Raw genomic sequence first — 16120 nt, 5'->3', positions numbered from 1 at the left:
TTGATTAAGGGCTCGTTCACACCAAACACATTTTTGGATCCATCTGCGCTATTTTTCCATTGTTTTTCTATGCAACCAAGCGCTAGACGGACATCTTTGACAGTTGTGGCACGTTTTTTAAAAATATTAATAAAAAGCATTTAAAAAACTTTAAAAAGAATGCCAACTTTCATAAGCGCGTCTCGAGACACCTTTGTTCTGTAATATTTGTTGCACTGACTCTAGATTCTTCTAGTGCAATAACACGTTGGGTCTGAACGACCCCTAAGAGTGTGGGGAGATTGATCAGATTACATCAGACACAACGCTTTCTGGAAGTGAACACTCACTGTTGAGATCTTTTGCTGTGATTCCTGTTACAACAGTTACAACTCTCTGTTAGGTTGATCTCATCCATTAGCTAGCATTGACGAAGTAGGGGATCGCTTTAATAGATGCCAAATTTGAACTCGACTTCTACTAGACTACATTTCCTTGAAAGAAAGCATGTGCGTAGGCACCTAAAGTAGTCTATCACAGTGAAAGAACATTGATTGAACAACATATGCATGGCTAATTTACCTGTTTGCGTGAAATGGTAACTGGTTTCCTAAACACGGTCCATAGCACGCTGGGATAGCAGGGTGGCGTGGTCAGAGAACCATCATAGCGGTAATACTCGTCCAGTCGGGCTGGCAATAGCTCACGGATGTTAAAGGCTGGAACCTGTATTTTCTGATCTGTCAGTTCACGTAGCCATACAAGAGTGTAAGCATGGGCTACTTCTATTGAGGACTAAAAGTATAGTTTAGCCAAAAATGAAAAATACCTTTCTTTCTTCCATGGAACACAAAAAGAGATTTAAGGGGCTGTTCAGACTGAACACATTCTTGCACTAAATAAAGCTAGATGCAGCGCAATGAATAAAACGCTGGTGTCTCAAAACATGATTTTAAAAGCTGAAGTTAACCTGAAACGACGTCTAAAAAACATTGCACTCCTGTGTGAGATGCTAAAAAAACAGCAAGACGTCTATCTTGTGCATGTTTACACAGAATTAAAAAAAAAAAAAAATCAGATGGATGCAAAAACACGTTCTATGTGAGCAGCCCCTCAATATTGACTTTCATTGTATGGAAATATTAAATGAAAGTGAATGGTGACTAAGACTAAAATATTGCCTAACAACTCCTTTTGTGTTCCACAGAAAAAAAAAGAAAGTCATATGCTTTTGAAAAGATATGAGGATGAGTAAACGATGACAGCATTTTCATTTTGGGTGACCTATTCCTTTAAGGCAGAGGTCCGGTCTCTACATTTCCTTCCCAGCAATGGTCCGGATAATAATATGTAGCTTACATGGTGTCAGTAGTTATATGGCTAGGAAATTATGTATCTTTTTGTAAATATTTTTTATAACTTGCCACGTTGGCAGCAATAGAACTTTGTAAATTGCCAAAGTAGTGGGGGACAGCCAAAGTAGTGGGGTCTGAGAGATCTTTTCTACCAAAAAATGTCATCTGTCGAGGGCACTTGGATATGAATATTAAAAGATAGGCTCAACAGTTGGTTTAGAAGCTGAATGACAGCAGTACAGTTTTTGTGTTTAAATATTTATATATATGTATGGGACACAGGAGGCTTTTTGACAGATAAAAAACATTGTATGGGGGTTCAGAAGTGTCCCCTGAGAGAACATTTATAAAAATGTAAAAGTCTGAATGGACCATTCTTATATTTTCCTTAAAGTGAGAATCTATTAACAACAAACAAACAAGTTACATAACTACAGTGAAGCATTAAAATACTGTTTGCATAATAAGTATAAACAGGTTATACTTGCCATCCATGATGACATGTAATTTTCACAAAATTAGAAAAAAAAATGTGTTTGTTTATTATGAAAGGCTTGTAACATGCTGATTAATAAAGCAAAATTTAGACGGGAAAAAAACATTATATTCTAAAGGCGCCAAGTTAAAGTTTTTTATGTTAATGTTTTTGATGTTAAAATAACCACACCTGCGACTTGTACATACAGTAAATTAGGCTTTATGTGGCACATCATGTCTATAGCGGGGAGAAAGGCAATGCGAGTGGAGCGGGAATAAAGTGCACAGTGCTGAACGCACTTTATTCCCGCTCCAGAGAGAAATATTTCTCTCTAGTGCTGCGCGCGTATACACGTATGCTTACACAATCACTTAGCAGGTGTCAGATAACTAGCACAAAGATTTAGAGCTCAGTCCAGATTGAAATGTCCTTCGGTCCGTACACGGACCGGAGTCCACCAATTGAATACCCCTGCTTTAAGGCGTAGGTCGCAATCACAGAAGGAAATCTGAAGTCGAAAACATACCTCTGTACTTTATCCCACTGATGTATTTGAGGAATTTGTCAAGAGCAGGGTTAGACTCTCCAATCTAAATTATATAAAACATGATTAAAACACTTAGATTAGAAAATACACCCACACCAGTGCAATTTCTTTCTGTTTCTGTTTCATTCAATGTTTCCATGAACTCATAGCACTAACACTACTACCATGATCCTCCTGGAGCAACCTGGGGCCAAATGCCTTGCTCTACAATGCTGATGGTTTCTGCAGGGATCAAACCAGCAAACTTTTGGTTACCAGCCCTGAGCCTTAACCACTGCACCACAACACCCTAAATAGTCAAGACTCACCTCAATGAAAACTCCCAGCACAGCCAGTCCATCTTGCTTGTCCACTGCCACTGAGATGCTGGGGTACTTGTCAGAATTAAAGTGAACCACATGCATCTAGATGCAACAGAAAGAGAGGCTTTCAATGGACTCTTTTGAGAGACTGTGATAACGCGTTTCCACCTTATTTAGCAGCATAAATCTAGCAAACTTTTTATATTTGCAATTTTTTAATGATTTAATCTAAATTTATAACATTATTCTTTGCATGTGAGTGACATTAACTGCCATCTTCTCTCTTTTGATGGTCGTCATCCACTGCTCTCAATTTGTTTTTCATTTGGTAATGTAAAAGCTGTATTTTTCTTTTGATGTTGAAGCAAATGGGTAAGCAAAACCTATAAGTGCCGTGGTCTCCCATTCACCACGATGAAGGTTTACCCTGCAATCGTTTACTTCCACGTTCCAAACGGAAGTGTGAAAAGCATCCATTAGGAATCAATAAGGATATTGAAAAGTTTCCACTACCCAAGAAAACTCACATAATCTAGGCAAAGCCATTATGTGAGTGTATATTTTAGTTGCTCTAATAGAATATTATCTGATTTTATAGCAGTATATAGCAGGGGCATTGCTAGACTTCAGTGACATGCGAGGCTTAGCCCACAGGGCATATTAAAATATAAAAATAAGAAGAATCCTTCCTTCCATGACTTAAAAAATGACCACCCTACCTGTCAAATAACAATTAGGGCCTATATTAAGTGCACAACACTGACACCAGTTCAGAACTTTATTTGAGCAAATGTCAGTCGCACAATAAATGGATCAAACACGTTTTTTATTTAAATTGCGGATCAAAGCAAAAATTACAAATTGTCGGCTCATTTGTTAATTGTGCAGAAATTGACGCTAACAATAAAATCAAAGTAATTTAACAATTTAAATTTGCAATTGTCATTTATCATAACATTTTGAGAATAAAGTAAACATTACGAGAATAAAGTCAAAGCATTATGAGATAAAAGTCGGAATATTTTGAGAATAAATTGAAAGGAAAGTGATGTGGTGGACAACAGCAAAGTGGAGCATCTGGGTCTTTACATACAAAATCACTAACCAGGGAGATAACTTGGCTATGCAACCAAGCTAAATTTGTGGGAAGTTTTTGGGAGCTCTCTGTTCATGAATGAGGTGTGCGTTAGCACAGGAGTTTTCAACATGTGGGCGCCTGTCAAGGGAGGCGCGAGATATAGGCTCACACTCAAGTGAAGCGAAAAATAATTGGAACTGCTGTGAATTATATGTCCATATAAAGATGTGGTAACATCCCCTCAGTTACAGTATTGTTTAGAGAGGAAAACCCAACGGCGATCGAGACTGCGCGAATCTGTCTGGTTCTTTCTCCTGAATAAATTACATTTCCTACATAACCACTGCAGAGTCCGGATATTAATAACGCTGTGCTGATGAGCCAAAATAATACAATAATTATACAAGTTCAACCATTGGCTCAGTGGTTAGCACTGCTGCCTCACAGCAAGAAGGTCCTGAGTTTGAGTCCTGGCTCAACTGGGCCTTTCTGTGTGGAGTTTGCATGTTCTCCCCATGTTTGTGTGGGTTTCTCCCACAAGTTCAAAAACATTCGGGTTAAGTAAATTGGAGACTCTAAAATTGCCCTGTAGGTGTGAGTGAGAGTCCCCCAACCACTGGGGGTTGTGTCAGGAAGGGCATCTGGTATAAAACCTGTGCCAGGTCCAATATGTGGATCATGGATGGTCTGCTACGGTGACCCCTAATGGGAGCAGCTGACTAAAGAAGAAGAAGTGGGCTGTGTACCTGCTCAGGACCTACAAAAGCTAGTGGCTCATAAGGTCCAAAGTTAGAGTCTGACCTGGCTCATGTCCTGATCTCACACCCCTTCTCTCAAAACTACTTTTCTCTTTACACTTCACTTTCCAATCAATTTAAAAAAAAAAAAAGCCCAAATGTATTTTAAAATGATGAATTTGTAGTTTGTGAACTTTATTTAAGGTATAGTTCACCCAAAAATAAGAATTCTGTCATTATTTACTCACCCACATGTTCTTACCTGCATATTTTTCTTCCTTCCGTGGAACACGATGGAAATGTCCGGCAGAATGTCTCAGTCACTTTTATTATATGATAAAAAACATTAAGTGAATGGTGACTGAGGCTAAAATTCTGCTTAGATATTCTTTTGTATTTTAAAGGGATAGATCAACCAAAAATGAAAATTCTCTCATCATTTACTCACACTCATGCCATCTCAGATATGTATGACTTTCTTTCTTCTGCAGAACACAAATGAAGATTTTTAGAAGAACATCTCAGCTCTACAGGTCCATACAATGCAAGTGAATGGTGGCCAGAAATTTGAATCTCTAAAAAGCATATAAGGCAGCATAAAAGTAATCCATATGACTACAGTGGTTTAATACATGTCTTCAGAAGCTATATGATAGGTGTGGGTGAGAAACGGATCAATATTTAAGTCTTTTTGTAAATCTCCACCTTTGACCAGCCCCAACCAGTAGGTGGCGATATGCATGAAGAATGTGGAAGTGAAAGTGTAGATTTATATATAAAAGGACTTAAATATTGATCTGATTCACACAAACACCTATCATACCACTTCAGAAGATTTGGATTTAACCACTGGAGTCTTATGGATTACTTTTATGTTGCCTTTGTGATTTTTGGTGATTCAAAGTTCTGGCCATGATCCACTTTGTATGGACCTAAAGAGCTGAGAGCTGAGATATTTTCCTAAATACCTAGTCTGTGTTCATCCCAGCCATCTGGGATAGCATTAGGGTGAGTAAATTCTGAGAAAACTTCAATTTTTGGGTGAACTATTCCTTTGAGGACAAAGTCATCAGAGACACTTAAAAAAATTGTTTACATACTTGAAGCAACATAACTAAAACTGCCTTATTAATGTCTGGTCTGTGGTTACATAAGAATAGACCTTATTCACAGCAGCACCATCTTTGATTTTATGACGTGATTGACAATGAGGCTGTGAGGGATATGTACAGTCTCTTCAATGGGCAGGGCTGCAGTTTAAAGTGTTTTTGGATCGTTCTATGGACAAATGTCTTTTCAAGAACATTCAGTACACAAAAAACTCCAGACAACAACTCCAGAGTTGTGGAAAATATGATGTGATCTAGGAGCTTTTTACAGCTTTATACTGTGCAGGCAATTGAAGAGATGTTAAACCTATCCCTCACAGCCTTGTTGTCATTCCAATTAAAAATCAAAGATGGTGCTTCTGTGAATAAGGTCTATAGATGAGGCTGACAAGTGACAAATACTTTAGCCATTGTAAGCAACCTGTCAGGCTGTCACACACCTTTTCCAAATGTGATAAATAGAGATGGAGAGGTCCGTAAATCGTCCACTGTAATTATTCTGACACATCCACAGACGTTACAGAGAATTGCATCATGCACTGTCAGGCCCTGACTTCAGGTGTCAGTGTCATGTTAGCATGTACTGTAGTTTGGTGGCATATTTATGTGAGGGCAATAACTACTGAATATGATGCATAATATAAAGGCTCTATAAACATGCACAAAACAACTGATCAAGCAGGAAAACGTATACACACTACATACTGTAGGAGGTACAGTGGACCCAAAATGTATATGGACACTTGAGCCCCACTTTAAAATTCTGGATGTCTTTGGATTATATACTGAAGCAAACATAGGATTTATATATATATATATATATATATATATATATATATATATATATATATATATATATATATATATATATATATATATATATATATATATATATATACATATTGTTAAAATATAGTTTCTGGCTGTCAAACTTAGTGGAACATGTCCATAGTTAATGTGCTGAACTACACCTGTGGCAAATCAAGCAACTGAAAAAAAAACAAAAAAAAAAAAACAAATGGCTCAGAAAAATGTTAGTTTGAAGGATGTAACCAAACATTCATGACTTTTTTAGCTCTGAGAAAAGTTCTAGCACAATTTGTTTGCAGATGCCAATCTATCTGATATTCTTTTATCTAATGCAATGCAATTCTAACCAAAGAAACCCAAATACTTTTTTAGGACCACTGTATCTTGGGATGTGCATGTTTACTTCACCTCTGCAGCAAATCGCTTCCCATTGACAGTGTGTTCTGATCCCGTTAGTAGATTGGAGGAGCCCCAGTGGAAGTGAAGCTGAGCTGCTGAATATCTGTGAGACAGGCTGGAGATGTACATGTGAGAGGGTAAAGACAGCTGCACTGTGGATACAAAGAAAAAAAAAACATTTAAAGGTGCACTCAGTAACTTTTTGTTTGTGTCATCTTGGACTTACAGTGACATGTAGTGGTGTGGATGCAGCATCATTCAAAATCAATAGTTTTCAGTTAGAGATGCCATTGTAGAAATTCACTATTCACAATCAGCCATGATCAATTTAATCCAAGAGTGAAGGTGTCCAATAACAGAACAGTTACTGAGATTAAGCAAGTTGTATTCAGTTGGTCATGTGATTCTAAAATGGCAGCCCCATGCCCCATGTAGAATAAAACAGCTTTTATAAGGTTACTGATATGACAAGAGTCTTCATTTCATGTGAGTGCTCATGATTTTATACACATTTTAAAATTACAATTCAATTCTTTAGGAGTAAAACTTTTTAATGGGGGAAATAATTACTGAGTGCACCTTTAAGGACTGGCCTCATTCAATTCTGTTGTAACTATGATTTATGCGGTTTAAAGGGACAAGATGAAATTATTTTTTTGTGGAAATCATTATTATGCCACAAATGCTGTTAATTGTGCTTAACTTTATTGAACCCAGAACATTCCTTTAATATTTATGGTTAGGGGATTGTTCAAATCCCTAACTCTAATATGAGCAATAGTTATAGTGACGCTTTCACAACGAATAATTATAGCTGAGGCCATAGTTTTTAGACTTAATCCAGCCGAACTTTTTCCAAACTGACCCAAACTGTGTCTGAACTTGCTCCAAAACCCCAGACACAGTGACACAGGTACACTGTCAGGAATCTTCATCAGTATTCATCCTCGCAGCAGTAATTCAGTGGCACCAGTACACACTTAATGTAACTAACTATGCATGTACCTATCTTTTTGACCAGACATGGCTCTTTGGGGTCCATCCATCATAAGGGTGAATAAAATTAGTCAAATTGTCAAGTAAAAGGTAGAGATACAGTAGAGAAAAAGTAGAGAAACAGTCAGTTTTGACCAGACAAATAAACAATACCAAGAAAAGAAGTGCTCGTGTGGTTGTTTAAGACGTTACCCTGAGTCATGACCAAAACTTTACCATCTTTTCCAGACTAAAATATAAACAGGTTGTTGCTTTATCATAATAAGTGGGTGATTACAGTAAATTGTTGTGTTTGACATACAAAAGAGATCAGCCTATCATTTTCTCAGCTTTGACCTAGAAAGTAAGGTTGGAATGAAAGACTACTCTACCACTGTGTTTGACGCACATGTCCTCATTAGTTTAACAGCCAAAAATCCTTTACTATTTTATAGCAGGTATATGAATAGGCTAGGTTCTTCCTAAGACATTACAATATGTTTAAGTGTAATATCTAAAAATGTACATTTAAAAAAGAAGTCTGCCCTTTTTGTTCTTGTAATGTTTAAGTGTACACTTTTAACAATGATAACAGTGAATAGTGTGACAATAGTTATTAACCAAGTTTAAAACATGCTCTGTAATTATACTGCTTTACCAGAGTGTCCGTTGTTGCCGAGAGTAAGCTGCTCATTGGTTGATAGGTTGTAGTTCTGGATCTGGATTGGCGGCAAGTTTGGATCGTATCTTAGCAGCTGTGTTTGGAAATCAATAGGTGACTGGAACGCCCCTCCACAGAATGGGTAATGCGTGGACCAGTGGTGCTCTCCATAAGGTCCTAAAACAAAACCAAACAGGGTCACTAAAGCAGTTCAAACTTCATTTAAACGGGTCACCTGTGTTCTATTCCATCATTCACCTGTGACTGTATCTTCACTGTCTGGTCCAATGCTGTACTTTTGAACATTTTGGCATTTCGTGATCATTTAGTGTTACCAGAGTTGGACTGCACATATAGAAATGCTGGTACTGTAAGTCAAAGATCAGCAGTCACGGAACACTGCCTTATAAATTGAATACCCTTAGTTTCTGAGGATTCACTCCATCCAGGGGCGTAGATGGGGGGGGGGGGTACTTACTTGCTTGCTAGTCAAAACAAGCAAGTACAACCCCCCCACACACACACACACACATACACACATACACACACACACACATTTTTACATTAAAAGTTGTATACTTTTAACATTGGCTATTGCATTATGAACTAACATGAACTATTTAGTATATAATAGTATATTTATAAATGAACATTAACATTAAATGAACATTAAACACCTTATTATAAAGTGCTGCTATTATTGAAACAGTGGCAGAAAAAGTGATTTGTAAATAATCAAAGTCAGTTTTTACTTGACACATAACTTAGTTTTTACTTGACACATAACTTAAAACACCACATTAAGATGTTGTGTATGCTTTGCCAGTCATGAGTCTTTTGTGGGAAGCTTTTGTTTTCTGAACATGATGTCTCCTTTAATAGCTCAGCAGTTCTTCAAAAAATGTCACAAGAGGAGGGAAATAATTAACATTAAAAAAAAAAACATATTCCCCCCTTATTACTCCTTGTCCAGTACTGCTTTAATTGGGACAAGCGTCTCCATCATAATCACATCAGATGCCTGTGGCAGCCCTCAGAGGTCTTTTGCATGGACACAAGTAGCTCATAACCACTGTCACTCAGTTATGTAGTCATAATGAGAAGACCTCAGCAAAAACATCTGAAGCTCTTTGAACTACTGGAAGCTGAGGTCATAGAGTGGCTCAAAAAATCACTAGATTTTTGTTCTTTGGATGTGCAAAACTCTCCAATAGTGGTGGTGATTTTGATTCAATTCAGTGACTCGATTCTTTTGATTTCGTTCACAAAAAAGATTTGTTCAGATTCGTTTACTGACCATATCTTCAAGTTACGCCTTTGCACCTGCAGATGCCGCCTAATGACTGTCTTTTAAGGAATTGCATTGAACAAAAAACAGTCATTCTCAACCAGAACAAGTCTAATTTTCCTTTATTAAAATATTCTCTACTAAGAGAATTCAGCACTGCAGAGTGTTAAAGCATCATAAGTCTTTCCCCACAAACGACGACAAAGCATATCTATCATAATGTGAACTACTGAGGACTTTTTATCAAGCTATACAAAAAAAGGACAACAATACTAGCCTAAAAATAATTATGAGTTTCAATAATGTCCGTATGTCATTGAAATGTGTGGTCATCACTCACTTTTATTCATAATTCATCCTGCCCCTTTTCTTTTTGAACGAGATTGACGATATGAACGAACGACATGCGCTGGTCAAGCTCCGTCGGTGCGGCTTTTGAACAGCGCTGCCGAGTATTCATCTAGCGAATCTTCGCTCTCTTCCTAACAAAACGGACGAACTACATCTTCTCACCCATACAAACAAGGACTTTTCAACCTCTGCTGCCTTGTGCTTCACAGAAACCTGGCTGAGTGAAACCATTCCGGACAGCGCGTTGCATCTGCTGGGCTTTCAGCTGTTCAGAGCGGATCGCATTGCGGAGTTAACGGGGAAAACGAGAGGTGGTGGAACATGCTTTTACATCATTGAAAGTTGGTGTACAGATGTAATAACGTTAATGAAGATGTGCTGTCCTAATTTGGAAGCGATCTTTATTAACTGTAAGCCTTTCTACTCACTGCAGGAGTTTTCCTCATTTATTCTGGTGAGTGTTTACATCGCGCCAAACGCGTGTTTGAATGCCGCGCTGCAACAGCTGGCTGATCAGATCACAGACACAGAACAACAATACCCAGACTCAGTTATTACTATTTTTGGGGATTTTAACAAAGCAAACCTCACACGTGAACTGCCCAATTACAGACAGAACATTACTTGCCCAACCAGAGACAGAAATATATTGGATCACTGCTACACAACAATAAAGGATGCATATCGCTCTGTCCCTAGAGCAGCTTTGGGACTCTTTGATCACTGTCTGGTTCATCTTCTTCCAACCTACAGGCAGAAATTAAAATCAACCAAGCCAGTAGTAAGGACTGTAAAGAGATGGACCAATGAAGCAGAGTTGGAACTACAAGCCTGCTTTGACTGCACTGATTGGAGTGTTTTTGAGGCTGCAGACACAGACCTGGACAAGCTCACAGATACTGTTACATCATATATCAGTTTCTGTGAGGATATGTGCATCCCTACTAGGACTTATTTAATGTTTAACAATGACAAACCATGGTTTACAGCAGAACTCAAGCAGCTTCGTGAGGCCAAAGAGGATGCTTACAGAGGTGGGGATAAAGTCTTGTACAATCAGGCCAGGAACACACTGAATAAGGAAATCAGATTGGCTAAAAGAAGATACTCTGAGAAGCTGAAAAACAAGTTTTCAGCTAATGACCCTGCATCAGAGTGGAGTGGCATGAAACAATTTACGAATTACAGGACTCCTACCCCCAACCTTGTGGTGGACCAACAACTGGCTGATGACCTGAATGTGTTCTACTATAGATTTGAAAGGCCCAATCTCACACCCCACACCCGCTCTGACCTTCACTTCACACAAACACCAACACCTGCTGCAATCCCCCTCCTCCCCCCTCCTGCTACTCAACCTGCACTTAAGATCTGTGAATATGTTGTGTGCCGTGTCTTTTGAAAACAAAAGATAAGGAAAGCACAAGGCCCAGACGTCGTTTCACCTGCATGTCTTAAATCCTGTGCTAACCAGCTGACCCCCATCTTCACACTGATTTTCATTAGATCACTGGAGCAGTGTGAAGTTACCTGCTGCTTCAATTGCTCAATCATCATTCCTGTCCCAAAGAAACCAAAAATCACAGGACTTAATGACTACAGACCTGTCGCCCTGACATCTGTGGTCATGAAGTCATTTGAGAGACTGGTGTTGGCCCACCTGAAGGACATCACTGGACCCTTTCTAGATCCCCTTCAATTTGCTTATCGAGCAAACAGGTCTATGGATGATGCAGTCAACATGGGATTGCATCATATCCTGCAACATCTGGACAGACCAGGGACATATGCAAGGACCCTTTTTGTGGACTTCAGTTCAGCTTTCAACACCATCATCCCAGCTATTCTCCGGACTAAATTACACCAACTGGATTACCAGCTTTCTGACAGACAGGCAGCAGCTAGTGAGACAGGGGAAATTCACTTCCAGCACCTGTACAATCATCACTGGTGCCCCCCAGGGATGTGTGCTCTCCCCACTAATATTCTCCCTCTACACCAACAACTGCATCGCCAAGGACCCCTCTGTCAAGCTCCTGAAGTTTGCAGATGACACCATTGTCATCGGCCTCATCCGAGATGATGATGAGTCTGCATACAGAAGGGAGGTTAAACAGCTGTCTGTCTGGTGCAGTCAAAACAACCTTGAGCTGAACATGCTCAAAACGGTGGAGATGATTGTGGACTTTAGGAGGAACAACCCAACGCTGTCCCCCCTTACCATTCTAAACAGCACTGTGGCAGCAGTGGAGTCATTCAGGTTCCTGGGCACTATCATCTCACAGGACCTGAAGTGGGAGACCCACTTTGACTCCATTGTGAAAAAGGCCCAGCAGAGGTTGTACTTCCTTCACCAGCTGAGGAAGTTCAACCTGCCATAGGCGCTGCTGATACAGTTTTACTCAGCAGTCATTGAGTCTATCCTCTGCACTTCAATAACTGTCTGGTTTGGTTCAGCTACGAAATCGGATATCAGAAGACTACAAAGGACAGTTCGGACTGCTGAGAGATTATTGGTTGCCCCCTGCCCTCCCTTCAAGAACTATACACTTCCAGAGTGAGGAAAAAGGCTGGAAAAATCACTCTGGACCCCACTCACCCTGCCCACTACCTTTTTGAACTGTTGCCTTCTGGCCGACGCTTCAGAGCTCTGAGCACCAGAACCGTCAGGCACAGGAACAGTTTTTTCCCTCAGGCTATACATCTCATGAACAGTTAAAACTGCCCCATTGAGCAATAATTAATGTGCATTGTCTATTGTGTATTCTATATATACTTTATTTTATTTTCATTATTTATTTATTTTTTATTCAATTTTTAAATATTTAAAAAAAAATCTTGTTGCTGTTTTGTATTGTTGTACACTGGAAGCTCCTGTCACCAAGACAAATTCCTTGTATGTGTAAGCATACTTGGCAATAAAGCTCATTCTGATTCTGATAAACGGTACAGGACGAGCTACCTTAAAGGAGAATTTTACCCGAATTTAAATTCTCTCATTATTTTCTCACCCTCATGCCATCCCAGATGTGTATGACTTTCTTTCTTCTTCAGAACACAAAGACTTTTTGAAAAATATTTCAGCTCTGTAGGTCCATACAATGTAGGTCCATACACTGATCAATCTTTAAGTCCTTTTATTACTATAAATTCTCCTCCTTGCCCATTAGGTGATGATACGCACGAAGAATGTGATGCACCAAAGAGACAAGTAGAAAAATGTGAAAGTGAAAGTGGAGATTTAGTAGTAAAAAAGGGCATACACTTTTATCTTTTTCACACCCACAGATATCATATTACTTCAAAGGATATCGATTAAACCACTGGAGTCTTATGGATTACTTTTATGCTGTCTGTATGTCCTTTTTGAAGCTTCAAAGTTTTGGCACCCATTCTCTTGCATTGTGAGGACCTACAGAGCTGAGATATTCTTCTAAAATCTTCAATTGTGTTCAGCAATAGAAAGAAAGTCATACACATCTGGAATGGCATGAGGGAGTAAATGATGAGAGAATTATCATTTTTGAGTGAACTATTCTTAATACTAATTCATGAGGTAAGGGGTTTGTTATAGATATATCACAGGTTGTTTTATCACAATTAAGCATTGTGCATGTTATGTTTACAGACTGTAGCTCGACTACGCAAAAAACAGCTGTAGCTCATTATAACTGTGCAATTAATGACTGATTATCTGGATAAGAACCAATATTGATGACTTGGTTGTCTTAGAATGCAAAAGAAGTTGATTGTAAACAAATTGGCTTATATTACAGTTTTAATTAGCGAAGACTTTTTAAGCCAAGAAACAGTTGTGTGTCTGTTTCCATCATGATTTTGAGAACCTGAGGCAGTGAGAACTTTGATGTCATTCTGCCCCTGTATGAGAGCCAAAAAAGCCTTAAGTCAGCTCAAGTCAGCAGAGGATGTCAAGAGTTCTCAGGGTGAGCAGGCACACAGAAGTGCACTCATCTCAGCATAGTTTGATGGAGATGATAACATCTAGTCTGTACCCCACAGCAGCACAAGCACTGCAGTGTTTCTAGTTTGTAGAGCCATCAGTCATGGTGTTTCAAACAGAGCTCAGTTGTTTTGATCACTTTAGTCTCTTGTCAGGTTGTTCGCCTCTTAAAATATATCTTGACACTGTGTTGTCATACTAAAATGCTAAAGCAAGCATTACGTAAAGGTTATGGATTCGTTCTTAAACCCAAACCCTAAAGATTCATCTTCTGTGGGTAACTCGTCCCACATCAGTCCTGATAAGGACATAATACAAATCATGCAGCTTGTTTTTAATTTTCTTAAGACTGGTCTCACTGGTAAAAATGGAAACAGTAGGCTGACTTTTCAAATGTAATTATTTTTTTTCCCACTAAGTGGCCAAAGTGGTATGTGTTGTCGGGTGTATGGGCATGTGTAAGCTCCATTTTTGGGGTATAATGTCCACAGAGGGGCGCCAAAAGCGAGTTGTACAGCTATACAGGCTGTAATACAGTGTCAAGGAATGCATATTTTATAAACTGAAGCACAACCTGTGATATATCTATAGACATTGGCCAGTAAGCAACAGTGTGGGGTGAAATCTGATTTCAGAGTAATTCATGAATTACTTTTTTAGTACAAAAAGTAGTGTAATGCATTACATTTAAATTCTTGTAATCAGGTTACTGATTTTCAATTAAGGTAATTACTTTTTAATGCATTACTTGGGTTACACATATTTCTAAAATAATATTATTTATGTAGAAAATATTAACATGAATTATGTCACTAACGAGTCATTATAAGGGAGAAATGCGTGGTGTTGAGTATGACTTGTATGCAACGATGAACAATGAGAAAATATGTAGACATGATTTTTAATTCATTGACCAGAAAATCAAGAAGTTAATGTGAGAAGTGTTTTTGAAAGTAAACTAAAAGTACTTTTTAACTTTTCATTACAGTGATAACTTTTTCAGTAAAGTCATCAGTAAGGTCAGAGCTCTGATTACAATCATAGAGAAGCAATTAGTAATTTATAGTGGATTATGTTTTTGAGTAATTTATACACTGGTAAGCAACAACCTAGCAACCACTCAGAAAACACTAGCAACCACATAGCAATGTGTTAAAAGCCAGAGAACCTTGGCAACTGCATAGCAATACCTGCATAATGAGGATGGTCAGTTTAATGTTACAATAATGTAATTTTACAATACAGCATATTATACCAGCAAGTGACTATAAATTTGCACAAAAAGTGAAAATTATTTGACTAAAAATAGCAGATTCAACTTGGAAATTGCAATGTGTCACACACATTAAATAAAAGACAGAATAATAAAAAAGCACTTATGCATTGTTCTTGCATAAGTATAGGAACCTATCAGAATGAAATTCCAGAGCTAAGCAATTATAATGGCTTTATTCTTGGAAGATATTGTTCTTCCCAAATTAAAGCCATTATAACAGCTCTGTTTTACTGTTGAGGTCCCTTTAGCCTTGTATCTTAGCTCAGACCAGCCTAAAAATGGTTACCGCTGCATAAGAAATGGAAATTATTTTGATTTAAGATTTACTTTTTGTTCACAACAATTTAATTGCAATTGCCATGTTGAATCCCTCCTGACAGAGGAGTTTGTAATTTGCAAGGGTCAACTGTATATGATTTTCAGATGAGGTTTGTTTTAATCCACTAACTCTTATTTGTATCCTTGTAGTCAATGCTATGGTACCTCATAAGCCTGTAATAACTCAAGATGGTTTTCTTATTAAGGCAGTGACACAATTTGAGAACACGTGAGTGACAGTGGCACGAGGAAAGCGTGGAAAGAAAGCTAACAGGAATGACATGAGAGGCATAGTGAGAATAATCTCAGGAGAGCCAACAGGGTCAAAGATGGGTCGAATTTGCACCATGATTTCTCACGAGTACAGTTACTTTATGAGTCTTGATCAATCAGATTACTATCCAACTGGGTATGCACAGTCCATTTACACGTCGCCATGCAAACAACATGATCACACAGGAAATAGACATGCAGCTTCCGAATGTATGTCACCTGA

At 38.4% G+C, this 16120-nt stretch overlaps 1 protein-coding gene across 1 annotated transcript in view; it reads right to left on the bottom strand.

Annotated features, from left to right (window-relative positions):
• Positions 1–16120, bottom strand: part of LOC127437324 (uncharacterized) — a 63021-nt gene that overhangs the window by 14537 nt on the left and 32364 nt on the right. The window contains exons 5-9 of the mRNA XM_051692167.1: positions 8428–8607; positions 6804–6946; positions 2668–2763; positions 2339–2402; positions 562–719 (exon numbers count right to left, since the gene is read on the bottom strand). Of these exons, the coding sequence (XP_051548127.1) occupies positions 562–719; positions 2339–2402; positions 2668–2763; positions 6804–6946; positions 8428–8607 (641 nt within the window). The remainder of the gene's footprint in view (positions 1–561; positions 720–2338; positions 2403–2667; positions 2764–6803; positions 6947–8427; positions 8608–16120) is intronic.

Source organism: Myxocyprinus asiaticus, chromosome 48 (assembly GCF_019703515.2).
Source record: "Myxocyprinus asiaticus isolate MX2 ecotype Aquarium Trade chromosome 48, UBuf_Myxa_2, whole genome shotgun sequence".
NCBI lineage: Eukaryota > Metazoa > Chordata > Actinopteri > Cypriniformes > Catostomidae > Myxocyprinus > Myxocyprinus asiaticus.
Note: the sequence above shows the minus strand (reverse complement) of the source record. Positions and strands in the feature narration are given on the sequence as shown.